The 25,154-nt window shown below is 48.0% G+C and overlaps 1 protein-coding gene across 12 annotated transcripts in view; it reads left to right on the forward strand.

Annotated features, from left to right (window-relative positions):
- Window positions 1–25,154, forward strand: part of PPP2R5C (protein phosphatase 2 regulatory subunit B'gamma) — a 140,137-nt gene that overhangs the window by 64,949 nt on the left and 50,034 nt on the right. For all 12 annotated transcript variants that reach the window (XM_061395364.1, XM_061395367.1, XM_061395369.1 and 9 more), the window contains one exon: window positions 18,811–19,010. In XM_061395364.1, coding sequence (XP_061251348.1) covers window positions 18,811–19,010 — 200 coding nt within the window. The remainder of the gene's footprint in view (window positions 1–18,810; window positions 19,011–25,154) is intronic.

A 25,154-nucleotide genomic window follows, 5' to 3' on the forward strand; every position in this document is an offset into this window, starting at 1 on the left:
GTTTCAGGAGTAAGTGGTCTTTTCAAGCTGGGCCAAAAATAGTCTTCTCAGAAAAAGGAGAGGAAGAAAAAGTGTGACATTAAGTGATCCCTTGATTAACATCAAAGTGTGGCTGTTGACACCCCACAGGCCACCAGTAATTGACCTGAGAAAGCATTTCCCTCTCAAGGTCAGGGGGTGATTCCAGGGGAAATTCTCTTCCCACACCCAGCGTCTTGTAGGTAAAACCTCAGCATCATTGCCAGTCCTGACATCCAAGTCTCTTAAACCACGAGGTCATGTGATGCTTGCTTAATGTCTGAGGGCTGTCAAGTTGCTTGGGGGCATTGTAGAAAGGGTTTACGTGGTAAGATATCAGTTTGGTCTTATCAGGAATCTGATTGGAGACTAGAGCAGTGACTATATAACCTGGGAGGAATCAGAAATCAATCCTCTAATTGACTACGACTACCCTCTCCTCTCCCAAGATGACTCTTCCGAAAACCTACGAGGAAAAAGTCCTTGAATTTTGGAAAATCACTTCCTTAAATACAGCTCACTCGGGAGCATGTGATGATTAAAAAAGAAGCCTCAGAGGAAGGTTAGAAGGTCTGGCAGGGCCTTCTGTTCTGCTTCCCTTTCTTCCCAGTTTCCTGGAGAAGCCTTTTCCTTTAGGGGTCTGTTCGCAGCACACTCACGGCGAGGGGCGGAGGCGCCTCTGTCTCTAGTCTCTGACGATGGCCCGGAACCGTTCGGTTGAGGCCGTGGCCGTCTGAGGCAGCCTGTCTGGCAGATGCCAAAACAGCGATGTTCTGTGGGGAGAAGAGGGTTGTCGGGTTGGGATGCCTGAGAGGTGGGCCTGGGCCGAGAGCTGGTGGATGAGATCCCACCTCGGAGCTGAAGGCTGTGTGCCCTCCATGGCTGCCAGCTGCCATGTTTCGCAGTCCGCTGAGCATCCGAGAGAATCCATAGAAGGAAAAGTGGACGGTTTGGATCTTTAGTTGGATGGTGGTGTTATTAGATGAAACCCAGGACTTCAGGCAAAATCCCAGCCATCTGATGATCTGTTGAAAGGGTTCCTTTGTCCAGGCCGCCCTCTCATATAGGATACGAGCTAACGGGGAACTTGGCCTGTGTCAGAGTTATTTATATTAGGCACCGCTGATTTTAATTCACAGATTTTTTTTTTTTTTTGGAGGCGATTTTAAGATCCTAGAAATAATAATTTTGTTAACGTTTGATTAAGGTTCACAGAGACTGGGGGACAGTCTCGGTCTTTATCTTGCCCGGGAGTAGAAAGGCCACGCTTCTTCCCATAAGAAGCCGGCAGCGCGTGGAGACCAGCCTGGGAGGGTTGAAAGGGCTCCTGGCCAGTGGGTGGTACCAGAGTCCCATAAGAAGCGGGCAGCGCGTGGAGACCAGTCTGGGAGGTTTTCTTCCCATAAGAAGCGGGCAGCGCGTGGAGACCGGCCAGGAGGTTTTCTTCCCGTAAGAAGCGGGCAGCACGTGGGGACCAGCCTGGGAGGTTTGAAAGGGCTCCTGGCCAGTGGGTGGCACCAGAGTGGCCAGAACTGTCCCCTGCAGAGGCTCTGAAGCCACACCGCCTAGACTCGATGCCAGCCCTGTCACTTCTGAGCTTTGTCACCTTAACCTCTGTGTGGATCTGTTTCTTTGTGTAACTCGATTCCTGGGCTTAGAAGAGTTAAAATAATGCCTGGCACATAGTAAGTACTCAGGGATGGTTAGCTATCAGAAGTCTTTAAAAGAGATAAAAGTGAAGATGTCCTTGCTATTCAGTCGCTCAGTGGAATAGCAACTTTGTGACCCCGCAGACTGCAGCACACCAGGCTCCGCTGTCCTTCACGGTCTCCCAGAGTTTGCTCAAATTCATGTCTATTGAGTCGATGATGCTAACTGTCTCATCCTCTGCCGCCCCCTTCTCCTTCTGCCTTCAATCTTTCCCAGAATTAGAGTCTTTTCCAATGAGTCAGCTCTTTGCCTCAGATGGCCAAAGTATTGGAGCTTCAACTTCAGCAGCAGTCCTTGCAATGAATATTCAGGGTTGATTTCCTTTAGGATGGACTGGTTTGATCTCCTTGCAGTCCAAAGGACTCTGAAGAGTCTTCTCCAGCACCACAATTCGAAAGCATCAAATCTTTGGCACTCAGCCTTCCTTATGGTCCCAACTCTCACATCCATACATGACTACTGGGAAAACCATAGCTTTGACTATATGCACTTTTGTTGGCAAAGTGATATCTCTGCTTTTTAATATGCTGTCTAGCTTTGTCATCTGATTTCATGGCTGCAGTCACTATCCACAGTGATTTGAGAGCCCAGGAAGAGGAAGTCTGCCACTGCTTTCCCCTTTTCCCCTTCTATTTGCCATGAAGTAATGGGGCTGGATGCCATGACCTTAGTATTTTTAGTATTTAGTTTTAAGCCAGCTCTTTAACTCTGCAGCCATGAAACCAGAAGGCGACTGCTTCTTGGCAGGAAGGCTATGACAAACCTAGACAGTGTGCTGAAAAGCAGAGACGTTACTCTGCCAACACAGGTCCTTACAGTCAAGGCTGTGGTCTTCCCAGGGATCACGTACGGTTGTGAACACCAGACTGTAAAGAAGGCAGAACGCCAAAGAGTTGATGCCTTTGAAACTGTGGTGCTGGATGAGACTTGTGAGAGTCCCCTGGACAGCACAGAGATCAAACCAGTCAATCTTAAGGGAGATCAACCCTGAATATGCGTTGGAAGGACTGATGCTGAAGCTGAAGCTCCAGTGTTTTGGTCACCTAATGCGAACAGCTGACTCATTGGAAAAGTCCCTGATGCTGGGAAAGTTTGAGGGCAGAAGGAGAAGAGGGCGTCAGAGGATGAGATAGCTGGCTGGATGGCATCACTGATGCAACGGACATGAACTTGGGCAAACTTGGGGAGATGGTGAGGGACAGGGAGGCCTGGCGTGCTGCAGTCCATCGAGTCGCAAACAGTCAGAAAAAACTGGGTGACTGAACAACTACTACTAGCTTTCCTTCCGAGGAGCAAACATCTTTCATTTCATGGCTGCAGTCACGGCCCATAGTGGTTTTAGAGCCCAAGAAGATAAAATCTGTTACTCCTCCCACTTTTTCACCTTTTGTATGCCGTGAAGTGACGGGACTGTATGCCATGATGTTAGTTTTTTCAGTGTTGAGTTTTAAGCCAGCCTTTCACTCTCTTCTTTCACCCTCATCAAGAAGCTCTTTAGTTCCTCTTTGCTTTCTGCCATTAGGGTGGTATCATCTGCGTATCTGAGGTTGTTGATATTTCTCCTGGCAATCTAGATACCAGCTTGAGATTTATTCAGCCTGGCATTTCGTATGGTGTACTCTGCATAGAAGTTAAATAAGCAAGTAAACAACATACAGCCTTGTCATACTCCTTTCCCAACTTTGAACCAGTCCACGGTTCCTTGTCTTGTTCTAACTGTTGCTTCTTGACCTGCCTACAGGTTTCTCAGGAGACAGGTAAGATGTTCTGTTATTCCCATCTCTTTTAAGAATTTTCCACAGTTTGTTGTGATCCATACAGTCAAAGGATTTAGCGTAGTCAATGAAGCAGAAGTACATGTTTCTCTGGAATTCCCTTGCTTTCTCTATGATCCAACGAACGTTGGCAGTTTGATCTCTGGTTCCTCTGCCTTTTCTAAACCCAGCTTGTACATCTGGAAGTTTTCGGTTCATGTACTGCTGAGGTCTAGCTTGAAGAATTGTGAGCATTACTTTGCTAGCATGTGAGATGAGTGCATTTGTGCAGTACTTAGAACATTCTTTAGCATTGCTCTTCTTTGGGACTAAAATGAAAACTGACCTCTTCCAGTCCTGTGGCCACTGCTGAGTCTTCCAAATTTGCTGGTGTACTGAACACAGCACTTTAACAGCATCATCTCTTAGGATTTGAAATAGCTCAGCTGGAATTCCATCACCTCCACTCGCTTTGTTCGTAGTGATGCTTCCTAAGGACCACTTGACTTCACATTCCAGGATGTGAAGTGAAGACAGTGTGGAGAACCAGCAAAATGAAATACAATAGTAAACTAAATTTTCAAAATTGTTGAAGGAAATTCTTCAGGCCCCAAGCAAAAATAAATAAGATTAGACCTCCAGTAAAAGAAATAGAATAAAATCTGAAATGCTCTACACAGTTGAGGCGAGGAAGCTGAACGGGGTTTCAGCTAAGCTGCAGGCAGAGACCTGGGTCTGGAAGTCCCCCAACCTGCCGGCAGAGAGAGAGCGGCCGCCAGACCTGACCACAGCCACAGGCGAGGGCTTCCCTTCTGGGCTTCTGACCTGCCAGCCTGAGACCAGAATCGCTGCTTCTCGGATCACACACCCGTTTACAGCCAGTTCTATCATTGCTGTAAGCAAGTTGTTCTGTTATTTCAGAAAGTTATATTTCAAGGATTTTATCTCAAGGGTTTGAAGATAGTTCTTTTTCAAAATGCTATTTAAACTGAGTAAATTGATTTAAATATACTATTTCAACGTTAAATGTCTGGCTGGGGTAATTCATGTTGACTGGTGGTCGGCCATGTGCAGAAAGGTTTCGCGTCTAGGTTCAAGCCCTTGGTTTTGTGTGTCTTCCTCCCTGTGGTGCCCATGTAGGAGTTACTGTTTCTAGAGACCTGTTGTAGTTTCATCTCCCTGCTCTGGAAACTGCTGCCGGCACCCCAGTGTCTGAGACCAGCGGTCTCACACAATCTCGCTGAGCCTGAAAGAACCTTAGTTTTTAGGTATAGAAACCGCGGCCCAGAAACATCGCGCGACTGGCCACCGCAGGGCACAGCGGTGTCTCCTGCCGGCCTGGTCTGCCTCTGCGTTCCAGTTCATCTTGTCTCCTCACCCGGGTAAGCTTCAGGCAGCAGGCTTACTCCCCAGAAAACCAGCTCTACCATCATCCCTTATAAACCTTTCAAGTTTCAAGGATATTTTCCCATCCAAATCCAGTTACACCACAAATTGATAGTCCAAAACATCCATGAACTCAACAGAGAGATGGGCTCCTCCGTGACCCAGCAGGCACACGGGTCATAATTGGATTTGGGGTCCATCCAGCCCCTCTCGGCCAGCAGTTACGTAGCTGCCCTCGCGCTGCGCTGTTCCAGGGACCGGGGCAGCCGCGCATGGCCATGGTGCCTTGCTCGCCAGAGCACCCACGTAATTGTGTTAGGCACAACCAGACGCCCACAGCCTGAGAGCCGGCCTTTGTTAGGTGCCGGGCTCGCTGCTGAGTGCAGGGCATTGGCGGCCTGCTCGGAAATGCCTGGAGAGGATGAAAAACGTTGCTTCCGTAGCAGACATTTTCTGAGGATAGGAGCATAAACAGGATGGAGTAATAGACGCTAACAAGCCACTGCATCTGATTAACGGGAGACAGAAGCAAGCACCCTGTATTGAGGGCATGGTCTGTTTCAGACATCACTGCCTCACATCACATCTGTTCACAGCCCCCCACTCCCCACTGCTTAGTTACCCCCCGTTTCCCAGTTGAGGAAACCGAGGCCCACAGGGGTCCAGCCTTCTGCCCAAGGTCAGTAAGTTAGTAACAGGTGGTACTGAAATTCCGCCCCACGTGTCCTCCCTTTCCACCTTGGTTCTCAGCGTGCCTCGTCCTCCCCGTGAGGCTGTGCCCATCCTGTCCCCAGACACTGAGATCACAGCTGCCTGCTCCTGTGGCCCTTGGCACCGCCTGCAGCTCTGCCCCTCGCCATGCCCACAGGCAGGGCGGGCTCCTCTTCCTGGGTCCAGGAGCAGCTCGTGTGGGAGCCAAGCGGAGCCCCCTTCAGACCAGCAGGCTCTCCGTGTCACCAGACCCTGCACGTCAGGCAAACGGGGACCAAGTAGAAGCATCGTCTCGGTTTGCCCTGCAGGTTGGGGTCACCTAGGAAGTAAAGGAGCAGCTGAGTGTCTTTCAGCACACACCCGAACACAGAGTGTTTGCTGTTTCAACTAATAACAAAAACACTGGCGATTGAGTTGGCATGTTTTCTCCAAGGGCAGATGAACCTTTGGGCAGCCCCATGGATGGTGCATCTTTGTGTTAGGGTTCAGTCTGCGATGACCACCCTGGCACCTTTGGGCAGCCCCGTGGACGGTGCCTCTTCATGTTAGGGTTCCGTCTGCGATGACCACCCTGGCAGGGCTGTCGGCACCCTTGGCTTTGTCCTTGTCCCGCCTCTGGTTTCTGTGGCACGTGGGTCAGATGCCTTTTATTTGCTGAGGGCACAGCAGCTGTGCCCCCTCTCTACCTCCATGGTCCTCCCCAGTTGAGGCCAAGTTCAGTGTGGGATGTCGGGAAGCCCCTGGGGAAGGCTTCAGCTCTGTATCCCTGGAGGGGCACCCCCCGACCTTCAGCGTGGGTGTGCTGAGCCTTGGAGATGGGGGGCTGTCCTCCGTCTTTACTGCTGGCGTCCTTACCAGGACCAGCCTCTGGGCAGGGAGTAGTTGACAGGCTATGAGCTGAAGACCAGAACCCGGCACAGGCAAATATTAGCGCTGATTAGTTAATACTAGACCGCGAGGGACGGGGCGGTGGGCACGGGAGATGAGGAGGCTGGCAGCTCCCGTGAGGGCTCAGAGGGGTCCAGCGCCATCTCCATCAGCTTCCCCCCGCCGGGGGAGGGTGACCCACAGCGTGCACGTGGCCCCCGATGTCCTGGCGCCTTACTGCTTCCGGGCCCCGACTCCCGGGGCACACAGCCCCTGGGGTTTACCAGACTGTGTCCTTCACTGATCCTTTGTGCCGCAGCCTTGGGCCAGACGTGCGTGAAGAGCCCCCAGTCCATCCTAAAGGAGCTTGTGTCCAGAAGGAATCACTCATCTATCTGAGACACAGAGAACAGGGGTAGAGAATGTGAATAAAAACTGAAAAACCTCTATTATTTTTTCAGTATATCCTTCTCACAACTCCACATGGTTCTGTCCACTGGTAAAGATATGAGATGTTCTGCAGCCTTCGTTTGGCCATCTCTTATTTGTCAAATGTAATAAAAGCAGTTACTTTTCCTGAAGTGATAACCTGTCCTTGTGCCTTAGATAAGAGCTGCTGTGTTGCTGGCACTGTTGGTCGCCAGGCGCAGTGGTATTGTATAATATTTCATCAGAAACGCCAGCCTCAGTGAGGGAGGAAGCAACGTGACCAGAGACGTTGGGTGTTTACTAATTTGTACTCATGGTGAGTGTCTTATTTGTTCCCCGATGAGGCATTCTAGAACTAAGTCCTTAAGCAGGAAAGAAAGCCTTTGTCAACAAATTTGGGGCTGAATCTCTTTATTCCTAGGAGTTTGACTTAATCTTTCACTATCAAAAGAGCGGAGGCTATAATTCAGCCAAATCTGTTGACTTCCTCTTATGCATCACCTGCGCTGGGAGGTGCACATTCCTAAACGTTCCTGTGTGTCCACTCAAGGTTTTCCAGGCTTAGAATCCTGTCGTGACTTCGCCGTGTTCTTTACGGCAGGGTCTAGGCTGGAAATCAGTTTGTTTCTCCATGTGACGTCTCTCCTGAGATCACTTGCCTTGATGAAGAGCTTTTCTGAGGAAACCAGTCTCTGCTGGCTGTTGTCTCACCTCAGTCTGACCCTCCTTCAGCCTCTGCCCGCCCCGCCTCCCTTGCGAAGCTGCCAGTTCCCAGGGTGCAGACCACGGGGATGAACTAGACCTTGGTTTCAGATGATGCTTTCTGAAATGAGAATAACTGCCTTATAAGTTTACACTGTAGTCTCATGAGAAAGGGATGGTGGGCTGGGGGTCAGCGGTGGAAGGTCAGTGAGTAAGGGGAATGGGACCTGCTTTGTCTGTAAATACAGAGAAGACTGAAGAACTGCAGGAAAACCAGTGGGGAAACCGGGTCTCCAAGGCTGGATGGAGGCACACCCAGGTTGGCAAGGAAACCAGTCAGATGTCGGATTTACACAAGGTGCGCTTGTCCTGAGCCACCTTCCAGCCCGGACTCGGCCCCGGGGGGGCAGGTCTTTTCCTGTGGGAGGGAGGAGGTAAGCTTCACGCATGTGTGTGGCTCAGCTGATAAACTACAGGATTGGAGTTTGCGAAGGGAGCATTCATAATGGATTTCGAGCCGTAGTTATCACCAGCGAAACATGTTTAAAGTGAAAGCGGTGGTGTAGAAGCTGCTGGCATCCTTGCATCACCAGATTTACATCCAGATTATAGAGCGGGCGGTGTTTCCACTTTGCGGCACCCAGAACGCCACCCAGGACCGGAGGAGGGCGGCTCTATACAGCGAGGCAGGATGCAGGGCTGGCCGTCCGCGCTGGCTCTCTCTGAGCAGCAGGTGGACGGCGCCCGGCGCTCTGGCCCCTTCACACCAGCAGCGGGCCACTAGCTCCTCGTGTAGGCGGTACAGACAGTGTGAAGCGGCAGCCTGTGGGCTGTATTTGCATGAAATATCTGACCCCGCAGCTCAGTGTGTATGGTGAAGTCCCATCAGATCTAAGACGCTGTTGATTGTAAGTCCAACCTTGTTTTAAGGACCACCGAGAAAAAAAGAGAACATGGAAAGAGAAGCTTGGTCTGTTCGCCGTTGAAGTGGAACGTGTAAACATTAGAATAGATGAACTTTGACCCTTGCCCTGTGACACTGAGAAAGACTTAACAAGGTTGATGATGGTTTTTAACTTCATCAGCCAAGTGAGGAACTGCTGGAGAGGGAGGGTTCACTCAACTTTAAAATCACGTAGGCACCATGGATCCGTGTAGAATTGGTCTCATCGCATCGTCTGCAGAGAAGTGAGAGTTTCATTCAGTGTATTTATCAGGCTTTCAAGTTGCAGAAGTTTGGATTTGTGGAGTAAGAGATAATTATTACCAAAAATGACCCCTGCCAGGCCAACGCCCTAAGGAACCATGCTCGGAGTGACGAATGCCTCTTGAGAAGACTGAGAAGTCGGTTCATAGATTGTTGCTTTCTCCCTCCTAGTAGATCCCCGCTGCTCCTGCATCTTCATTTCAGTGCCCCTGTGTCACTTCTGAAGAGATCTTACTTCCAGGCTGTGTTCATGTCGATCATCCACTTAAAAACCCTCTCTGATTCAAATCTGTCTACTCGCAGTACTTCTCAGATTTCTCTGTCAAAATGCAAACCTCTGAGAGTTTAGAGTGCTGAAATGCCTCACATGAGCAGCTTCTTTGAAGAACTTTGTCATAAGTTTTATATGGACTTTGCATTCTGCTCTGATACCTGTGTCATTATTTTAATATAAATGTGATTTAAATTATGATGCTGCTCAGTTAAATTACCCGTATTTGTTTCCTTCCGATCAACTTTTTCAAATTCAGCAGATGATTTGAGGTTCTGCTGTGTGCTTGGCCAGTCCTAGATACTAAGGATTAAGTGGTGAGCAAGACAGAGTTTCTCCTCTGTGAAAATGTATGGCTGAAGATCCACTGTGATTAATTTAGGTTTATAAAGTGTAATCTATTGCCTTCGGGTAAGGTTCTGTCTTTTTGAGCTCGGATTTGAGAGGTGGGCAGGTGGCGCTAGAGGTAAAGAACCCACCTGCCAAGGCAGGAGATGTAAGAGACTCGGGTTCGATCCCGGGGCCCACAAGATCCCCTGGAGGAGGGCATGGCAGCCCACTCCAGGATCCTTGCCTGGAGAATCCCATGGACAGAGGAGCCTGGTGAGCTACAGCCCACGGGGTGGCAGAGTCAGACACGACCAAACGACTTGCACAACACAGCACCTGTGGATCTTCTTCCCAGCTGAGCGGGGCCCGGCCCCTCCACAGCGAACCTTCGCCTCCTTGAGCTGCCGTGGCTCTGCCCTCCCTCCAAGGCCAAGTTCAAGTGCGCCTCAGGAAACCCTTCCCTGCACCACACTCCCCACCCCCAGGCCCCGTCCTGCCTCATGCATCATTGCAGTTCTCACACATTTTAGTTGTTGCTTTCCTTTAGATCAAGTAGCATGCTTTAATTTCTCTCTCTGTTGTCATGCCTGGTACGGTGCCTACCGTGTGTGTACTGGATACGTCCTTAAATCAGCTCCTTGTGATACAGGCTCCACGTGTTCAAGGCCAGGGCCTGCTCTGCTCTGCTTTATACCAGGTGCATTAGATCTGATGAACAAATCCTGCCACCGTTTTTACATTATGCATCTGAAGTCATAATTACTGATCCTTTCTTTGAGAGGAACAGGGAGACACTTTATATAGTTAGAAAAAATTAGAGGTCACTAAGATTGCATCTTGATTGGTAATTTTTTTCAAAATTTATTAAAAAAAAAAAAGCACATATCCAGAGCTTAAATTCTTCAACGGAAATGCCTGGAGGGACCTTAGAAAATGTGCTGGGATCGTCTGTGTGTGTGTCCGTCAAGGTTAGTTTGGAGATCGTCAGTGTTCGTTCCTCTAAAGCTGTTGTGTACGAGACGCCCGTGTATGCTGCGTGTGGAGTGTGTGCTGGGCGGCTCTGGGGGCCCCGGGCACTCGGCTTTGGGAGGAGGGTCGGAGGCTCACGGCTCGCCGTGTGCTCCTGAGTGTTCTTGCAGGCGTTTTTTGCCACCTGCGTGTATTCTGCAACCTTTGCAGTTTGTGATGTAACTCTCAGAGTTGTGCACAACAAGCGCAAAGTGTGAAGGGTCATTGCGAAGCAAGTCTTCCTGTAACCGGCACCCCCACCGTCACCCCCACCAGCCCCCGGAGGTCACACACAGGTCTCAGGGGCGCCTGTTTCTAGCCTCCGTATGAATGGAATCACAGAGTAAGTCCTTTTCATCTTGCCTCTCTCCCTCAGTCGGATTTCGTAGGGTACGTCTGTGTTGTGTGTGGCTGTATTTCATTCATCGCCACAGCTTCAGAATATTATATAATGCCCACTGCTGGTGGACACTGGATTGTTTCTGGTTCAAGCTGTTAGTGCTGCTGTGGACATTCTTTGACACGTGTTGTGGTGCATGTGTGTCTGAATTCCATTAGGTTTATACGAACGTACATATGTGTGTATATATATACACACATGCACACACACATGTGCACGCGCACACACGTATTTAAAACATACACAATTCCCAGCAGTGCATCCCAGCTCGCAGACGCATTTGTCTACCTCTGTCCTTGGTGACGCCGGGCCCTGCAGCCCTGCCCAGCCCAACACGGCTGCTCCCAGCACTGGGTGTCCACAGACTGTCTGCCAGTCTGCGGCGTGTCTCATGGTGCCTCACTGTGCTTTTCATTTGCATTGCTCTAGCCACTAGTGAGTGGCGATCAGTTAGCCTTTGGGGCATACGGAGAAGGCAATGGCACCCCACTCCAGTACTCTTGCCTGGAAAATCCCATGAATGGAGCAGCCTGGTGGGCTGCAAACACGACTGAGCGACTTCCCTTTCACTTTTCATGCATTGGAGAAGGAAATGGCAACCCACTCCAGTGTTCTTGCCTGGAGAACCCCAGGGACGGGGGAGCCTGGTGGGCTGCCGTCTCTGGGGTCGCACAGAGTCGGACACGACTGAAGCGACTTAGCAGCAGCAGCAGCAGCATGAAGTGCCCGGTTAAAATTTTTGCCTCGTTTTCTCATGGTACTCTGCGTATTTCTTACTGACTTATTGGAAATGCTTACATATTCCAGACGTTAATTCATTGGCTTTATGTATTCAAATAGTCCTCCTACTCTGTGGCATGTCTTTTCATTCTTTGTGGTGTCTTGATGAAGGAAAAGGTTTGAGTTTTATATAGTTCATTACATCAGTCCTTTAATGATTGCAGTCCTTAGGTCTTAAGAAGTCCTTCTCTACTTCTTTCTCTACATGGGATATTCTTTTGTATTATTTTCTAAAAGCATTAGAGTTTTATCTTTCAGACTGAAGTCCTAGTCCTCCAGGAACTTATTTGTTATTTTTGCGTAGAATATGATCCGATGTCTTCTTTCTCTATCCTTCCTTCCTCTCCCAGAGCTGTATTTTTAAAGACTGATCTTTCTTCGCTGTTCTGTAATGCAGTCCTGTCGTAAATCAAGTATCCACGTCTCTACAAGCCTGTCCTGGGCCCTGTTCTTGGTGGCCTTTTTCATTCATGAAACTTCCCTGTGAGTCTAGGTTTCTGAAACAGCAAGCCCCCCCACCCACCCTGTTGTTCTTCTCCGAGGGTCTTGGTGAGTACTGACCCTTTGCTTTGCCATGTACCTTTTAGAATTCACTTATCAGTTCACAGAAGTCACTGTTGGATTGGATTGAGATGGCACTGAACCCATCAATGGGGCTTCCCAGGCGGCTCAGTGGTAAAGAATCCGCCTGCCAATGCAGGAGACACAGGAGAGATGGATTCAACCCCTGGGTCGGGCAGATGCCCTGGAGGAGGAAATGGCAACCCACTCCAGAATTCTTGCCTGGAAAATCCTACGGACAGAGGGGCCTGGCAGGTAGGATTGCAAAGAGTTGGACGGAACTAAGTATGCACGCATAAACCTATAGAACAATTCCTTCTTCTGCTAAATGTCATCTGTAGAGTCCTATCGCCAGTGTCTATCTGGTTGGGGAGCTAGGGAGAGCTTCCCTCGGAGGCGATGGAGAGACCAAGGTGACACCCTCACCGCTGCCTTGCAGCGTTGCTCAGACGAGAAAAAGAACAGTGTCGGTACTCGTAGATGAAAGGGTGGTACCCACAGAAATCCACAAGGACTCACAGAGACGTCATTAGAGTTGATAGGAGCTGGGACCACCTGGAGGGGTGGGATGGGGTGGGAGGTGGGAGGGAGGTTCAAGAGGGAGAGGACACGTCTATACCTGTGGCTGACTGACGTTGATGTGTGGCAGAAGCCAGCACAATATTATAAACCAATTATCCTCCAATTAAAAATTAATTAATTAAAAAATACAGGAAATTTGTTTTCATACACACAAAAGGGTAGCTGGTTACAAAAGTCATATTCCAAATCTTTTTTTTTTCTTCTAAACCACATCAGCAGTTAGAAAATTCTTGAGTCTTTTTAAAGATACAGTTTACAGTAGCATCAGAACATAACAGATACCTAAGAATAAACCTTGAAAAATGATGCGTAATGTATTTTTAGGAGAAGAGTATAAAATTTTTATTGAAAGACATTTAAGGAAAAGAGTAATTGGAGAAATATTTCTTGTTTGTGGATTGAAAGAGTCAATGTTGCAAAGACTTCTGTTCTCGCCAAATTGATCTGGGGAATTTGAAGGCCATGCATGGTCTAGATGTAAAGCTGGGCAAGGTGAAGGAGCATCGTCTGACAGGTAATAAGGCCCGTCGTGAGGCTCTGCTGTGTTGCGATGGGGGAGGTGACGGTGCAACAGAAGGGCTCTCATGTCTGCAGACACGTGGTTCAGGACAGAAGACGCAGGAGGCAGTGGGGAAAACAGTCACTTCAAAAACCAGCGTGTGGATTCTCTCTTTCAAAATCAAAGCAGTATCGCTGAACTCTTCTTGGTGGGGGGTACTTGCCAAGAGTAAGTGGAGTTCAATGCCTATTAATGACGAATCCCAGATTTACTCCAAGTTGGTAGTAATTGGATTCAGCCGTATTCCCACTCATTTTGTACTCAGAATAAGTGTATTGGAAAGACAGGCTGAAGGATTGGCTCTCTCCTTCTGGAGAGTTTGTACGTGTTTCCATTTTGTGTGGACTGCCTCTTGTCTGCAGGCTCAGAATGGGCACATGCTCGTAGACTCTCATCCCCACACTGTCAGGAAGGTGGGCGCTGGGGGCCGGGAGGGATGCACGGGGGTCTCTCAAAGCTAGCCTGCCGCATCTGCTTAGCACGGAGTACATGAGTGACTGCGAAATGGTTCCCACCCTCACGGCCGTGCCTCCGGGAGCATCTTCTCAAAGTGACGTCTCTGGGCTGGCAGTTCTTGTAGCTCTGGCTCTGGTCCTCATCGGGGTTGTGTTTATTTGGGAAAAGCCATCATCTCCGTGCTAAAAAGGCCTGCCTCTCTATGACTGTCCTGCCAGAGTTGGTCCTTTTGGCCTCTTGGAATGTTTCTCGTCACCACCGAGATGAGTCATATGGAAGTGGGCCTCCCTGTTTTGTTTTGTTTCCTTTGATAATATTTCTACTCAGAGTCAGAGTTCACGTGCCGCCCCTTCCGGTACAGTGACCGTTCAGTGCTGTAACTTTTTTGTGTCCCGTCCGTCCTACAGTTTGACGGTTACAGTGTGTGGTCATGTCCGTCCGGCCCTGCGATAATTGAGATGCACAGATGCTGTAAACACCTGTGGATTGTGTTGTGTTGGATTCACTTGGGAAGGCCTGGAGAGGCTCCTCACTGCCTGGCCAGCGGTCCCCAGGCTCTCGATCACTCCTGCCTGGCAGCAGAGCAGTCTTAAACACACACCTCCAGCATGCATCAGCTCCTGTCAAATATTAGTGCCTCTTACTTTTCTGTTCTTTGTAAAAGAAAATACACGTAGAACTTCTGTCATCACCCTGGGTAGGCCCCAGGGCTCACCCGCATCTTGGGGGTCAGCGGTCAGAGGAGGGTGTCCACTGCTTATGAGCTTGCCCTGGGGCCACTGGTGAGAATGCTGCCCTCCCTCACCCAAGGGCCAGGGGCACTCACGAAGCCACCCCAGTCTGGCGGCGACCCTCATTAAGCGCCCCTATGCATCAGTTGTTAATTACAGGCTTCCCTTTAGGAAATATGTTTTTCGAAGAGTAACGCGTTCTTCAGATGCTGTGGGTTAATGTCTTTTCTCTGCTCCTTGCCTCCTGCAGGTTTTGTGTGGGTATCATCAGGTTTGCTCCTGGTATCATCAAGGATTTACCTTGAAATAATCAGGAAGCATCCCAAGTTCACATTAGCAAATCAGTGAAAACAACTGAGGGAGGGGTGAAGAAATTAACATAAATGCAAGGCACCTGTGATGTTATTTGTAGCGAGAAATGTTACCACTCTTAACTTAATAATAATGAAAGGAGATGTTGCTCAACAGAAAGAAGGCTCTCCAGCCTCTCCAGCCAGTGCTGCAAGTGCCCCTTCCGCGTTCCTCTTGCTCTTAGATCAGCGACCTCACTCCGCACACTGTCAGGCTTCCGGGTGGTGCCCGGGGCCCGTCCAGGCCCCTGTCACGGGGGCTCCCGGCCAAACCCGCGGGCTACAGCAGTTTGTCTCATATTGTGCTTTTTAGTTGATGCTCTCTTTGGGGCTCAAGGTTGCTCTTTAATATGTCTGAAAACAAGAATGTCAGTGTTAACTCGTCTATAAACAGTTTAAAGTAAACCACTGTCAGTCATGGGCAGAATTCAAAATCCATTCTTTTTTTATTTTGCTTCATAGAAGTAATTGTAAAAATTGGGTCAAATCCGGGGTCGTGGTTTATTACTTCGAGAGTCAATAGCAGTCTTGACTACCAAACGCTGAAGTGTGATACACCGACAGTGTCAGCCCCGGGTAGCTTTTACTGTCTGATCCACGTTACGTGGTAATCAGAACAGTCCGGTCAGGTACGGGCTGTACCCGTCATACCTTTTTTCCCCTTTCAAGGTTAGCAATGCTTTATGGCTGATTCATGTTGATGTTTGACAGAAGACAACAAAATTCTGTAAAGCAATTATCCTTCAACTAAAAAATAAATAGTTTTTTTTTAAAAAAGATTAGCGATGCTAACATAATGGTTTTTAGAGAGTTTATTTTTCAATTACAAAAATAACTCATTCTGTAGAGACCCAACGTACACAAGGGTAAAAAGCATATTCTCCCACCACCACCTCCACTCATTTTTATCCCCCAGTGGTACAGTCTATTAACACAGCAGAAAGTACTGAAGATTTTTAAAATATGGTGACCAACAAGAACCTAAATTAACCTGCATTCAGAAAACACAGGAGGGACTTACCTGGTGATCCAGTGGTTAAGAATTTGCCTTGCAGTGCAGAGGACACGAGTTCAATCCCTGGTCAGGGCTCAGGGAACTAAGATCCCATATGCCATGGAGCCACTGAGCCCGTGTGCCACAGCTACTGAGCCCAGGCACCACAGCTAGAGAGCCCATGCACCACAGCAAAAGATCCCGCCTGCCAAGCAAAGACCCGATGCAGCCAAATAAATCAGTGAACATAAGGAAATATCTGATGGGGCTGTGGGTGCAATATTTTTCACTCGATTTGATTGGTCTAATATAGTTTTTTTAAAAAACAATAAAGTTGTAAATGTAGCCAAATGAGGTTTTAAAATACGAGGTCATGAGATTTTGCTCACAAACTTTAAACTGTAAACAAAAATATTTAATACTGTAAAGATTGAAGGCAGGAGGAGAAGGGGACGACAGAGGATGAGATGGTTGGATGGCATCACTGACTCGATGGACGTGAGTCTGAGTGAACTCCGGGAGTTGGTGATGGACAGGGAGGCCTGGCGTGCTGCGGTTCATGGGGTCACAAAGAGTCGGACACGACTGAGCGACTGAACTGAACACCTTAGCCATCTGGAACCCTGGAAGAATTGACAGTTTCAGCAAGTTGAGATTTTCTTGGTTTTTTTAGAAGGATATTTATAGGTAGAAATTTTATGAAGAAAAAAGATTTTACTCTGCTCTTGCTTCTTATTGCAATAGGATTGTTTCAGAGTTCTGGTGACAGCTGAGTCATCATGTAGTTTTTAGGGGTAAATACGGGCTTCTTGGTTCTCTACAGTGTGAGAAAGCCAAAGTTTCCACGTACACGAGCTGTGACTACAAAATGTGCTCATTCAAGGTGTTTCTAGCAAAGTGGAGGGTGAGTGCAGGTGTGGAATTGAGTGAGGACTGAAGTCAAGCTCAGAGGTCATTAAGAAAATGAAGCTTTTCATTGAAGAGGGCTGGATGTTTGATTGTAAAGAGACCCAGACATTGTAGTGACTATTACTCATCTAAGTGATTCAACAGCCACCTAGACTCAGGATGTCTGTGGTCATAGTTCTGTCCCTCAGTCCTGAGTAGCCTTCAGGCAGCACGCCCTCACTCCTTGGACCAGCTGTGCAGTGTGGGGGCTCGGGGAGCTTCCCAGGAAGTGGGAGGCTGTGCTGAGTGCCTGCTAGTTGCAGGGTTCCGCGCTGGGCACTGGAGGGTACCGAGAACCAGGGGACATCCACCTGGCACCTGCTCTCAGCAAGCAGTCCGATGCGGAAGAAATGCCCAGTGAGGGAGCTGACCGTTCAAGGCAGGAGGAGCTAAATGACGACCAGGAGTGCGTCCTGTCTGACCAGGAAGTGAGCAGGCCAAGCGAGAACTCCAAACAGGAGAGGCACCTGGTGGAGGAAAGGGAGGTGAGGTGGGTTGGGGGAGCTGATGCGAGGAGAGGCGGGTGGAAGCAGGGAAGCCAGGGCCACCAGGGCACCCACTTGCGGTGCTGGCTTCTATGGGGCGGGGGTTTCAACAGCTTTGGTCTCAGGACCCTCTCACGCCCCTCAGAACTATGTGGAGAGCTTCTGTTTATGCAGGCTTAACTACTGATATTGACCACATTAAAAATTAAACCAGAGAGGGTGGTATCATTTTCTATTTTGAAAGTCTTTTTAATGTCTGACTTACGAGGAGAGAGCTGGATTCTGCGGCCTGCCTCTGCATCCAGCCTGTTGCCATGTGTTTAGGTTAAAACAATGCTTCCGGGAAGACACATGATTGGGAAGGGAGGAGCGTTTCAGTAGGCTTTTCAGATCGTTATGGACATTTTCTTTGATACCACAGCAAAAAGTAAGCAGTGAGAGGTTTCTTGAAGGATTCTGCAGCGTGGACTCTGAAACCACAGTAATAGGCTCCTGTACACCTTATCAAATTAAGACCTGGTGGGCTGCTTCACCCTCCGAATGGCTATTTTACCCTTAACTGATAGTGTAACACCAGTGTGATCTTGTGGAAACTCTTGGTTCACTGTGTCAGGCAGATCTTGGACACATTTCAGTCAATGGGTCAATAGATCCTGTTTGTTAATATCACCACCGATTTCCTCTTCACCCCAGAAAGCTGTCACACTCACACGGGCAGATCGGGGCTTTCCAACACCTCCCAGAACGTCGCACAGAGCTCCATCACTTCCCAGTCCTACACTGACCCTCCGTGCCTGCATCTCGTTTCTGTTGTGTCATTGTAAAGATTACGTGAGAAAAGTATGTGTGATGTGTATAAAGCTTTCAGTGCGACCCCCGGCCCAGGCGAGCACTCCCTCAGTAACACCGCTATTGTTTGCGCTGTTTCTGCGTTGCTGTTGTCGTATGTGACACGTGTTGACCGTCACCCACGCTGACGGAGGATACGGGGCACCAGGGTGGGTGGAGACCCCCACTGTGTGAATGGAACAGCGCGTTTGGGCAGCTCCACAGCGATGGCCCTTGCTGCTTACCAGCTGGCCGAGGGACAGCCACCACGCCCTCCCCCGTAAATCTAGAGCAACAGCGGGCCCGGGGGGCACCCCTCCTGTGACCGCTCACCTGCCGTGTGCAGCGGGCCCTGGTGCCCCTCACCCCACACCGGAGCTGTGGTTTGCCTCCTGTCCCACTGCCCAGCATCCTGCCAGCATCTGATATGGCTTCAGGGTCACGTTTGTTGAATGCAAGCACTTAATTAGAATTTTATTTTGAACAGTACTCTGGACATGGCTTCAGAGAGTTAAGAAACATAGAAACTTTGTCATATGAAACATATGATATGAGCAGCGACTAGCTTATTTTTTCCTTTCATTGTCTTTAAGGAATGTATAATCTCTATTCACTCCTACCCCATCTCTTGTTTCTCAAATCTCAATAGAAATTCAAAAGTTGTAGAAAACTTAAAAGCGCGTCACAGTAATTCTGGGTTAAGCATTGTTGCGATCGATAATACTTTGCTTTCTCCTTTTCAGATGTTCCTCCTGCTGATCAAGAGAAGCTTTTTATCCAGAAGTTACGTCAGTGTTGTGTCCTCTTTGACTTTGTTTCCGATCCACTAAGTGACCTAAAGTGGAAGGAAGTAAAACGAGCTGCTTTAAGTGAGATGGTAGAATATATCACCCATAATCGGAATGTGATCACAGAGCCTATTTACCCAGAAGTAGTCCATATGGTAAGTAATTGCCGTTTAACCAGCGTGCCCAACCCTCGGTTACAAGCTGAACTCTGACTTGCTTAGAATAAGCTAAGACGTTTAAGCCTAACACGACATTTGCTACCAAAAAAAATCCTCCTGTTCAAAAATGTGTACTGGCACCTGGAGGAATGAACATCGACTACGGTGAGGGGACTCGAAGGACCGCTGTGCCCTGCGTGTGTTAACTCACCTGCCCCTCACAGCCACCACGTGGGGTAGAAATGTCAGAACTTTCATTTTTTTCTTAACTGTCTTACCCTCTTTAACAGTGCCCGTGCATAATTCAGAAGTAAGCGTGTGGTCCGCACATCGGCAGGAAAATGCTGATGGTTGGGAGGAGGTGAAATAGTGGTGGGCCAAGCCGGAGTCAGGACAGTCCTCCCTGATTGGCGGGTTCACCGTTGGTTTCATTTGACTCCCAAATCCCTGTCTGAGTCTCAGACTCTCCAGCCCGTTTCTAGGTCCTTTGCAGGTCCCGCTGTGACCTCAGTCAGTACCATCTAGAAACATTTCATGTGATACCATTTTTAAAACTCTAATGTTTAATGCTGAACTCCAGTTATCTGTTGCATTTTTTTTGAATTGTTATTTTATCTGTCTTGATAACTAGGGAATCCTTGTGGCTTAATATAAAATTTTAAATCCTGATTTCCATTGAAATCTACTCCTTGATAACTAGGGAATCCTTGTGGCTTAATATAAAATTTTAAATCCTGATTTCCATTGAACTCTCTAAGTTTCTGATTCTTTTCCCCTAAAGCTATATATTTCAAAATTGACTAGGCTCATTGACCTAAAATATGTTTCTTCTTATATTAGTATGTGTGCTTTGGAAGAAAAGAAATGTAAGTCACGTTCTTTGTGTAATTCATAATCTATTGTATCCAAAGTTGAGATCAACTTGCTTCCTTTATTTTGGTTAACTCTTAAAGGTCAGACTTTACCAGCCTGTTGTCCGCCTAGGGCTGTGAGGTCCGTTTGGGTTCCTCCCCAGACGCCTACCTGAAGAACCATCACAGGCCTATTGTTCAGCCACTAAGTCGTGTCCGACTCTTGGCAACCCCATGGGCTGCAGCATGCCAGGCCTCCCTGTCCTTCACTATCCCCTGGCAGGTGTATACTGATCAGTAAATCCTTTAAAGCTTCTCTCATCCAGACTAAGGAAAATCAGGGAATGTCTTTTTCTCTCCTTAACTTCCACTCTCAGTTACTATGGAAGGGCCTCCCAAACCCCAGAATCGCAAACAGAAATCTCTAATCTTTTCTAACACTTTGATAATTCTGTTCAAAAATCAAAAAAAAAGATGTTTTGCAGTCCTCCTGGAACCTTTTTTTTTTTTTAATGTCTCAGGGTAGGGATATAACTGTGTCTTCTAAAATGATTAAAAAATCATTAGTCCCTACATCGTGTGATGAATATTCCCCTTTCTCCATTGACTTTAAATGCTGCTTTACTGTATATTAAATGTATTCTATTTTTGAATTATGCTATGCTAAGTCACTTCAGTTGTGTCCGACTCTGTGTGACCCCATAGACAGCAGCCCACCAGGCTCCCCCGTCCCTGGGATTCTCCAGGCAAGAACACTGGAGTGGGTTGCCATTTCCTTCTCCAATGCATGAAAGTGAAAAGTGAAAGTGAAGTCGCTCAATTGTGTCTGACTCTTAGCGACCTCATGGACTGCAGCCCACCAGGCTCCTCCGTCCATGGGATTTTCTAGGCAAGAGTACTGGAGTGGGGTGCCATTGTGTATCTAAATGGCATCTATTATAAACACTCAATATATTCTGTATTAGATGACCCGTGTGGAAGCTTCTTCTGTTTGGACAGAGCCTGGGCTGCCAGCAGCCCCTGAGTCCCGCTCTGTCCCAGGGAGGGAGGGGGTCCGCAAGGGGCATCGAGGCCCAGGCTGGCCGGGTGTGGACTGGATGCCTGCCCTGCACTGCCTGCGGGCCCCAGTCTCTCCTGGGTCTTTCACTGAGGCGTCGTGTTACCAGAACCACTTAGCATGCCTTGAGCTCTTGAGACTTGTTTCAGATGAAGTGATCGTTACTTCTTGCCTCCCTGTTAAAACCGTGTCCTAATAACCAGGCTCTCCCGCCATCTTAGCTTTGTTCCCCTCCAGGCAGTGCAGGCCGTCTTCAGAGTCCTGGGCATCTTGCCTCTAATGCACATAGCAGACACTTGCTGAGCATCCCCTGAGCACGTTTTTAGGTGAGGAAATAAGAGTGGTGAGCAAGATGTGCGCCCTCCCAGAGCTGGGATCAGTAACGTGTCGTTTTTGGTTAAGGTGAGGCCATGAAAGAAGGGGAAGTGGGGAGAGAGTAGAGTTGCAGGACCGCCCACGTGGTGGGAAGAGGTGCGGAGAGAAACCTGGTACGAGGTGAGTTAGACCGTCCCACGAAGGTTCGAGAAGGAGGTGCTTTCCCGTGTCGCTGAGGACAGGGACGGTCGTTCTGTGCTCTGTAGTTCTGTGCTCTGTCTCTGGCTGTGGCGAGGGCAGGAGAGCACAGCCGGCCTTCCCTCGAGGAGGGGCGGGGAGGGGGCACCCCTGTTGATGGGTTAATGAGAGTGAGGGAGGGTTTGCGCTGTGTCTGCTCTCGCTGTTTCGCTTGGTAGACGGAGGGTGCTGAGGAAAGACACAATGTAAGAGTGTGGTGGGGATGGCGCCAGCAGCCTGTCTGACCCTCTCAGAAGCAGAGTGGGTGCAGGACTCAAGAGCCGACAGAAGGCCTCCGCCGCGCAGCGCCCGGACCCGGCGGGGCAGGCGGAGAGGTGGGCCCCTTCGAAGTTCCATCCCAAGGCCCCTGGTGTGCTCACCATGAGCCTTGCTTGAAGGGTTGCCTGGTGTGTGTTTTGCTTTTTTCTTTTTTGGCTGCACCACATGGCTCTTGGGATCCTAATTCCCTAACCAGGGATCAAGCCCTTGTACCTTGCAGTGGAAACATGGAGTCTTCACCACTGGACTGCGAAGGGAGTCCCTGTCTTAATATTTTTACAGACATTTATTCCTACTGACTTTGAAGAATCCAAAACTCTAGAGATGTGTTCTTTATGCTTACATCTTTTAAATACGTTGCCTATTACACTGGGCTGCTATATTTTTTTAACAGATTTATTGACGGGTAATTCATAAGTACAATCCACCCTTTAAGATGTACAATTCAGTCTAGTCTGTTCACAGGGTTGTGCAGGCATCAGCACATATAATTTTGTAATATTTTCATCCCCCTAAAAAATATCCTGTACCCATTAACAGTTACTGCCACTCTTCCTAACTCCTCACCCCTGTCCCGGGTAACCACTCCTCTAATTCCTCCCTCTGTAGATTGGCCTAACCTGGATATGTCTTAGAAATGGAATTACACAGTACACGACCTTCTTTTACTTTGGATAATGTTCTCACGTTTCATTGATGTTGTAGCATGTGTCAGAACTTCTTTTTATTGCTGAATAATATTCCATTACATGAATATATACTCCACGTTTTATTTATCTGTTTATCCATTGGTGGACATTTGTGTCATTTCTGCTACTTAGCAGTGGTGACTAATGCCCCTGTGAGCATTCATGTACAGACTTCTGTGTACATGCATGTCTTCATTTCTCTGGAGTGTTTACCCAGGAGTGGAACGCTAGGTCCCGTGCTAACACTGTGTGTTCAGCGTTTTGGAGAGCTGCCAGACTGCTTCCCAAAGTGGCTGCCCCGTTTCACGTTCCCAGCAGCGGGGTATGAGGGCTGCAGTTTCCCCACCTCTCCCGTACTTGTTACTGCCCGTCTGTTTGATGGTGGCCAACTCACTGGCGTTCTGGTTAGTGTTTCCCTCTTGGCTAATGACGTTTAGCACTTTTCATGTGAGCTGTGTCTTTCTATTATACGTCATTCAACGGAAATTAAATGAAGCTTATAGATCATCAAGCCCGACCTTTATTTTCCAGATTAAAATAGCTTAGGTTCAGGGAGATGAGGATGAAAAGGGAGCAATACCCAGGGGGGAAGTTCCTGGAGTCTAGATTCTTGGGCTAAATTACATAAACTCCATTATCTCAATATTTCGGCCATTTTTAAAATACAGTCAGCCATCTGGTATTTAATTAACTTATCTAATTAATCCTTTTTTCAGGCTTTGGCATTTTTCTCATAGCAAAACCAAGTTAATAGCATAGCCTCTTCTTTCACAGAATACCATTTATACTTGAACGACTAACAAAAAGGTTATTCAGACTTGGGTTGTCAGGGAGCATCTTCTCACAAAATAAAATGAAAATGTCACTTTAAGGAAGATAACTGATGATGTTTGTTGTCAGTGATTAAAATTTGAGCATTCAAAAAGAAAATTCAAGCTCTCAGGAGAAATTCTGAATTTTGGAAGATTTGTATCTGCCAGTGCAGACTTCAGCTTCCCAGTGCTGCAAGCTGTCCTGCTGAGACTGGCGTCGATACCAATGAGTGGGATCCTTAGTATACACAATGAAAGGAACTAGACAGTCCTGTGAATATATTAAAAACAATCAAGTTGTACATTTTAAAGGGGTGGATTGTATGATATGTGAATGTCTCAATAAACCTGTTTTTAAAAAGCATGGCACTTCAGTCTAATAGGCAATTTGTTTACAATACATTAACACACATAATTCAGTGAGGCCAGTATTTTCCAAATGACGAACAGATGATATTATAAAATCATTCACTGGCCAGAGAGCCATTTAGAGTGCAAGACACATCATGGGGTTTTCAGGAATTAGAGACCCCTCTAATTGATAAGATTTAGGATTCCACAGAATAGGTAACCTTTAGTGGACTGCTGCTGCTGCTGCTGCTGCTGCTAAGTCACGTCAGTCGTGTCCGACTCTGTGTGACCCCATAGGCGGCAGCCCACCAGGCTCCCCCATCCCTGGGATTCTCCAGGCAAGAACACTGGAGTGGGTTGCCATTTCCTTCTCCAATGCATGAAAGGGAAAAGTGAAAGTGAAGTCGCTCAGTCGTGTCCGACTCACAGCAACCCCATGGACTGCAGTCCACCAGGCTCCTCCGTCCATGGGATTTTCCAGGCAAGAGTACTGGAGTGGGGTGCCATTGCCTTCTCCTTTAGTGAACTACCACTTGTCAAGTTTTGGTAAAGTATCAAAGAAATCCACAGTTATCTAGAAGAGCTATTGATCACCCCTCGCTCTTCCAACTTCGTATCTGCTGGAGACAGGTTTTTCTTCCTGTATTTCAACCAAGTGAACGTTCTGAGCATAGCAGATATAAGAATTCAGCTTTGTGGGTTTTTTGTTTTTTTTTTTAATGAAACCAAATAGTAAAGACGTTTGCAAAAATGTGACACAGTGCCACTTTTCTCACTGAATTTGTTTTAGGAAATCTTTTTATTTAATATGAGTTGTTTTATGAAATAACTAATGTTAGTTATGAAAGATGTAGTTATTTTTATAAATTTATATTGACATAATGAGTTTATTATTTTTCAATGAGCAAGTATTCTTTTTTAATTTCTCTGCTTTAATTTCCAATACTGTCCATATCCATAGACAGAACTCTAATAACTAAAGTTCTTTGGATCCTCAATAACTCGCAGGAGTTTAAAGGGGTCCTGAGACCAAAAAGTGTGAGAAGCACTCCTCTCAAGGAGGTCTACCAGCACGGCCTGGGAGCGGCTCAGAAACGTTTTCCGGGGCATCGCTTTCCTGGGGCATCGCGCTGAGTTTGCCAGCGTCTCCGGGTCGCGCTGAATGGCCTGCCTGCCCCGCCCCCTGCCCCGCCCCCTGAGATGAAGCCTTCCCGTGCAGCCTGTGACAACTCCAACTCCCCCTGGGCTCTCAGTTCCAGAGAATACGGTTTGCAGTGCCCCGCTTCTTCCGCGGAATTTAGCACAAGTCCTGGTCAGAGCTCAGTAACCCTCACTCGATAGTTTCCTGCCTCGGCGAGGGCACTAAGGCTAGTCTTAGTCACAGATGAATATAGCCTGCAGGTCAGAAAAGTTGTTTTGGTCACCGGTTGAGTGGAGTGGCTGGCTCAGAAGTGCTTCACATCAAGGTAGACCTCTCTGGAATCACCTATCTCTGTGGGGCTGGATTACTCCATAGAAGTCAGTGAATCAGACGCAGAGGTGCCCTTCCG

The sequence above is a fragment of the Bos javanicus genome, chromosome 21 (assembly GCF_032452875.1).
Source record: "Bos javanicus breed banteng chromosome 21, ARS-OSU_banteng_1.0, whole genome shotgun sequence".
Lineage (NCBI taxonomy): Eukaryota > Metazoa > Chordata > Mammalia > Artiodactyla > Bovidae > Bos > Bos javanicus.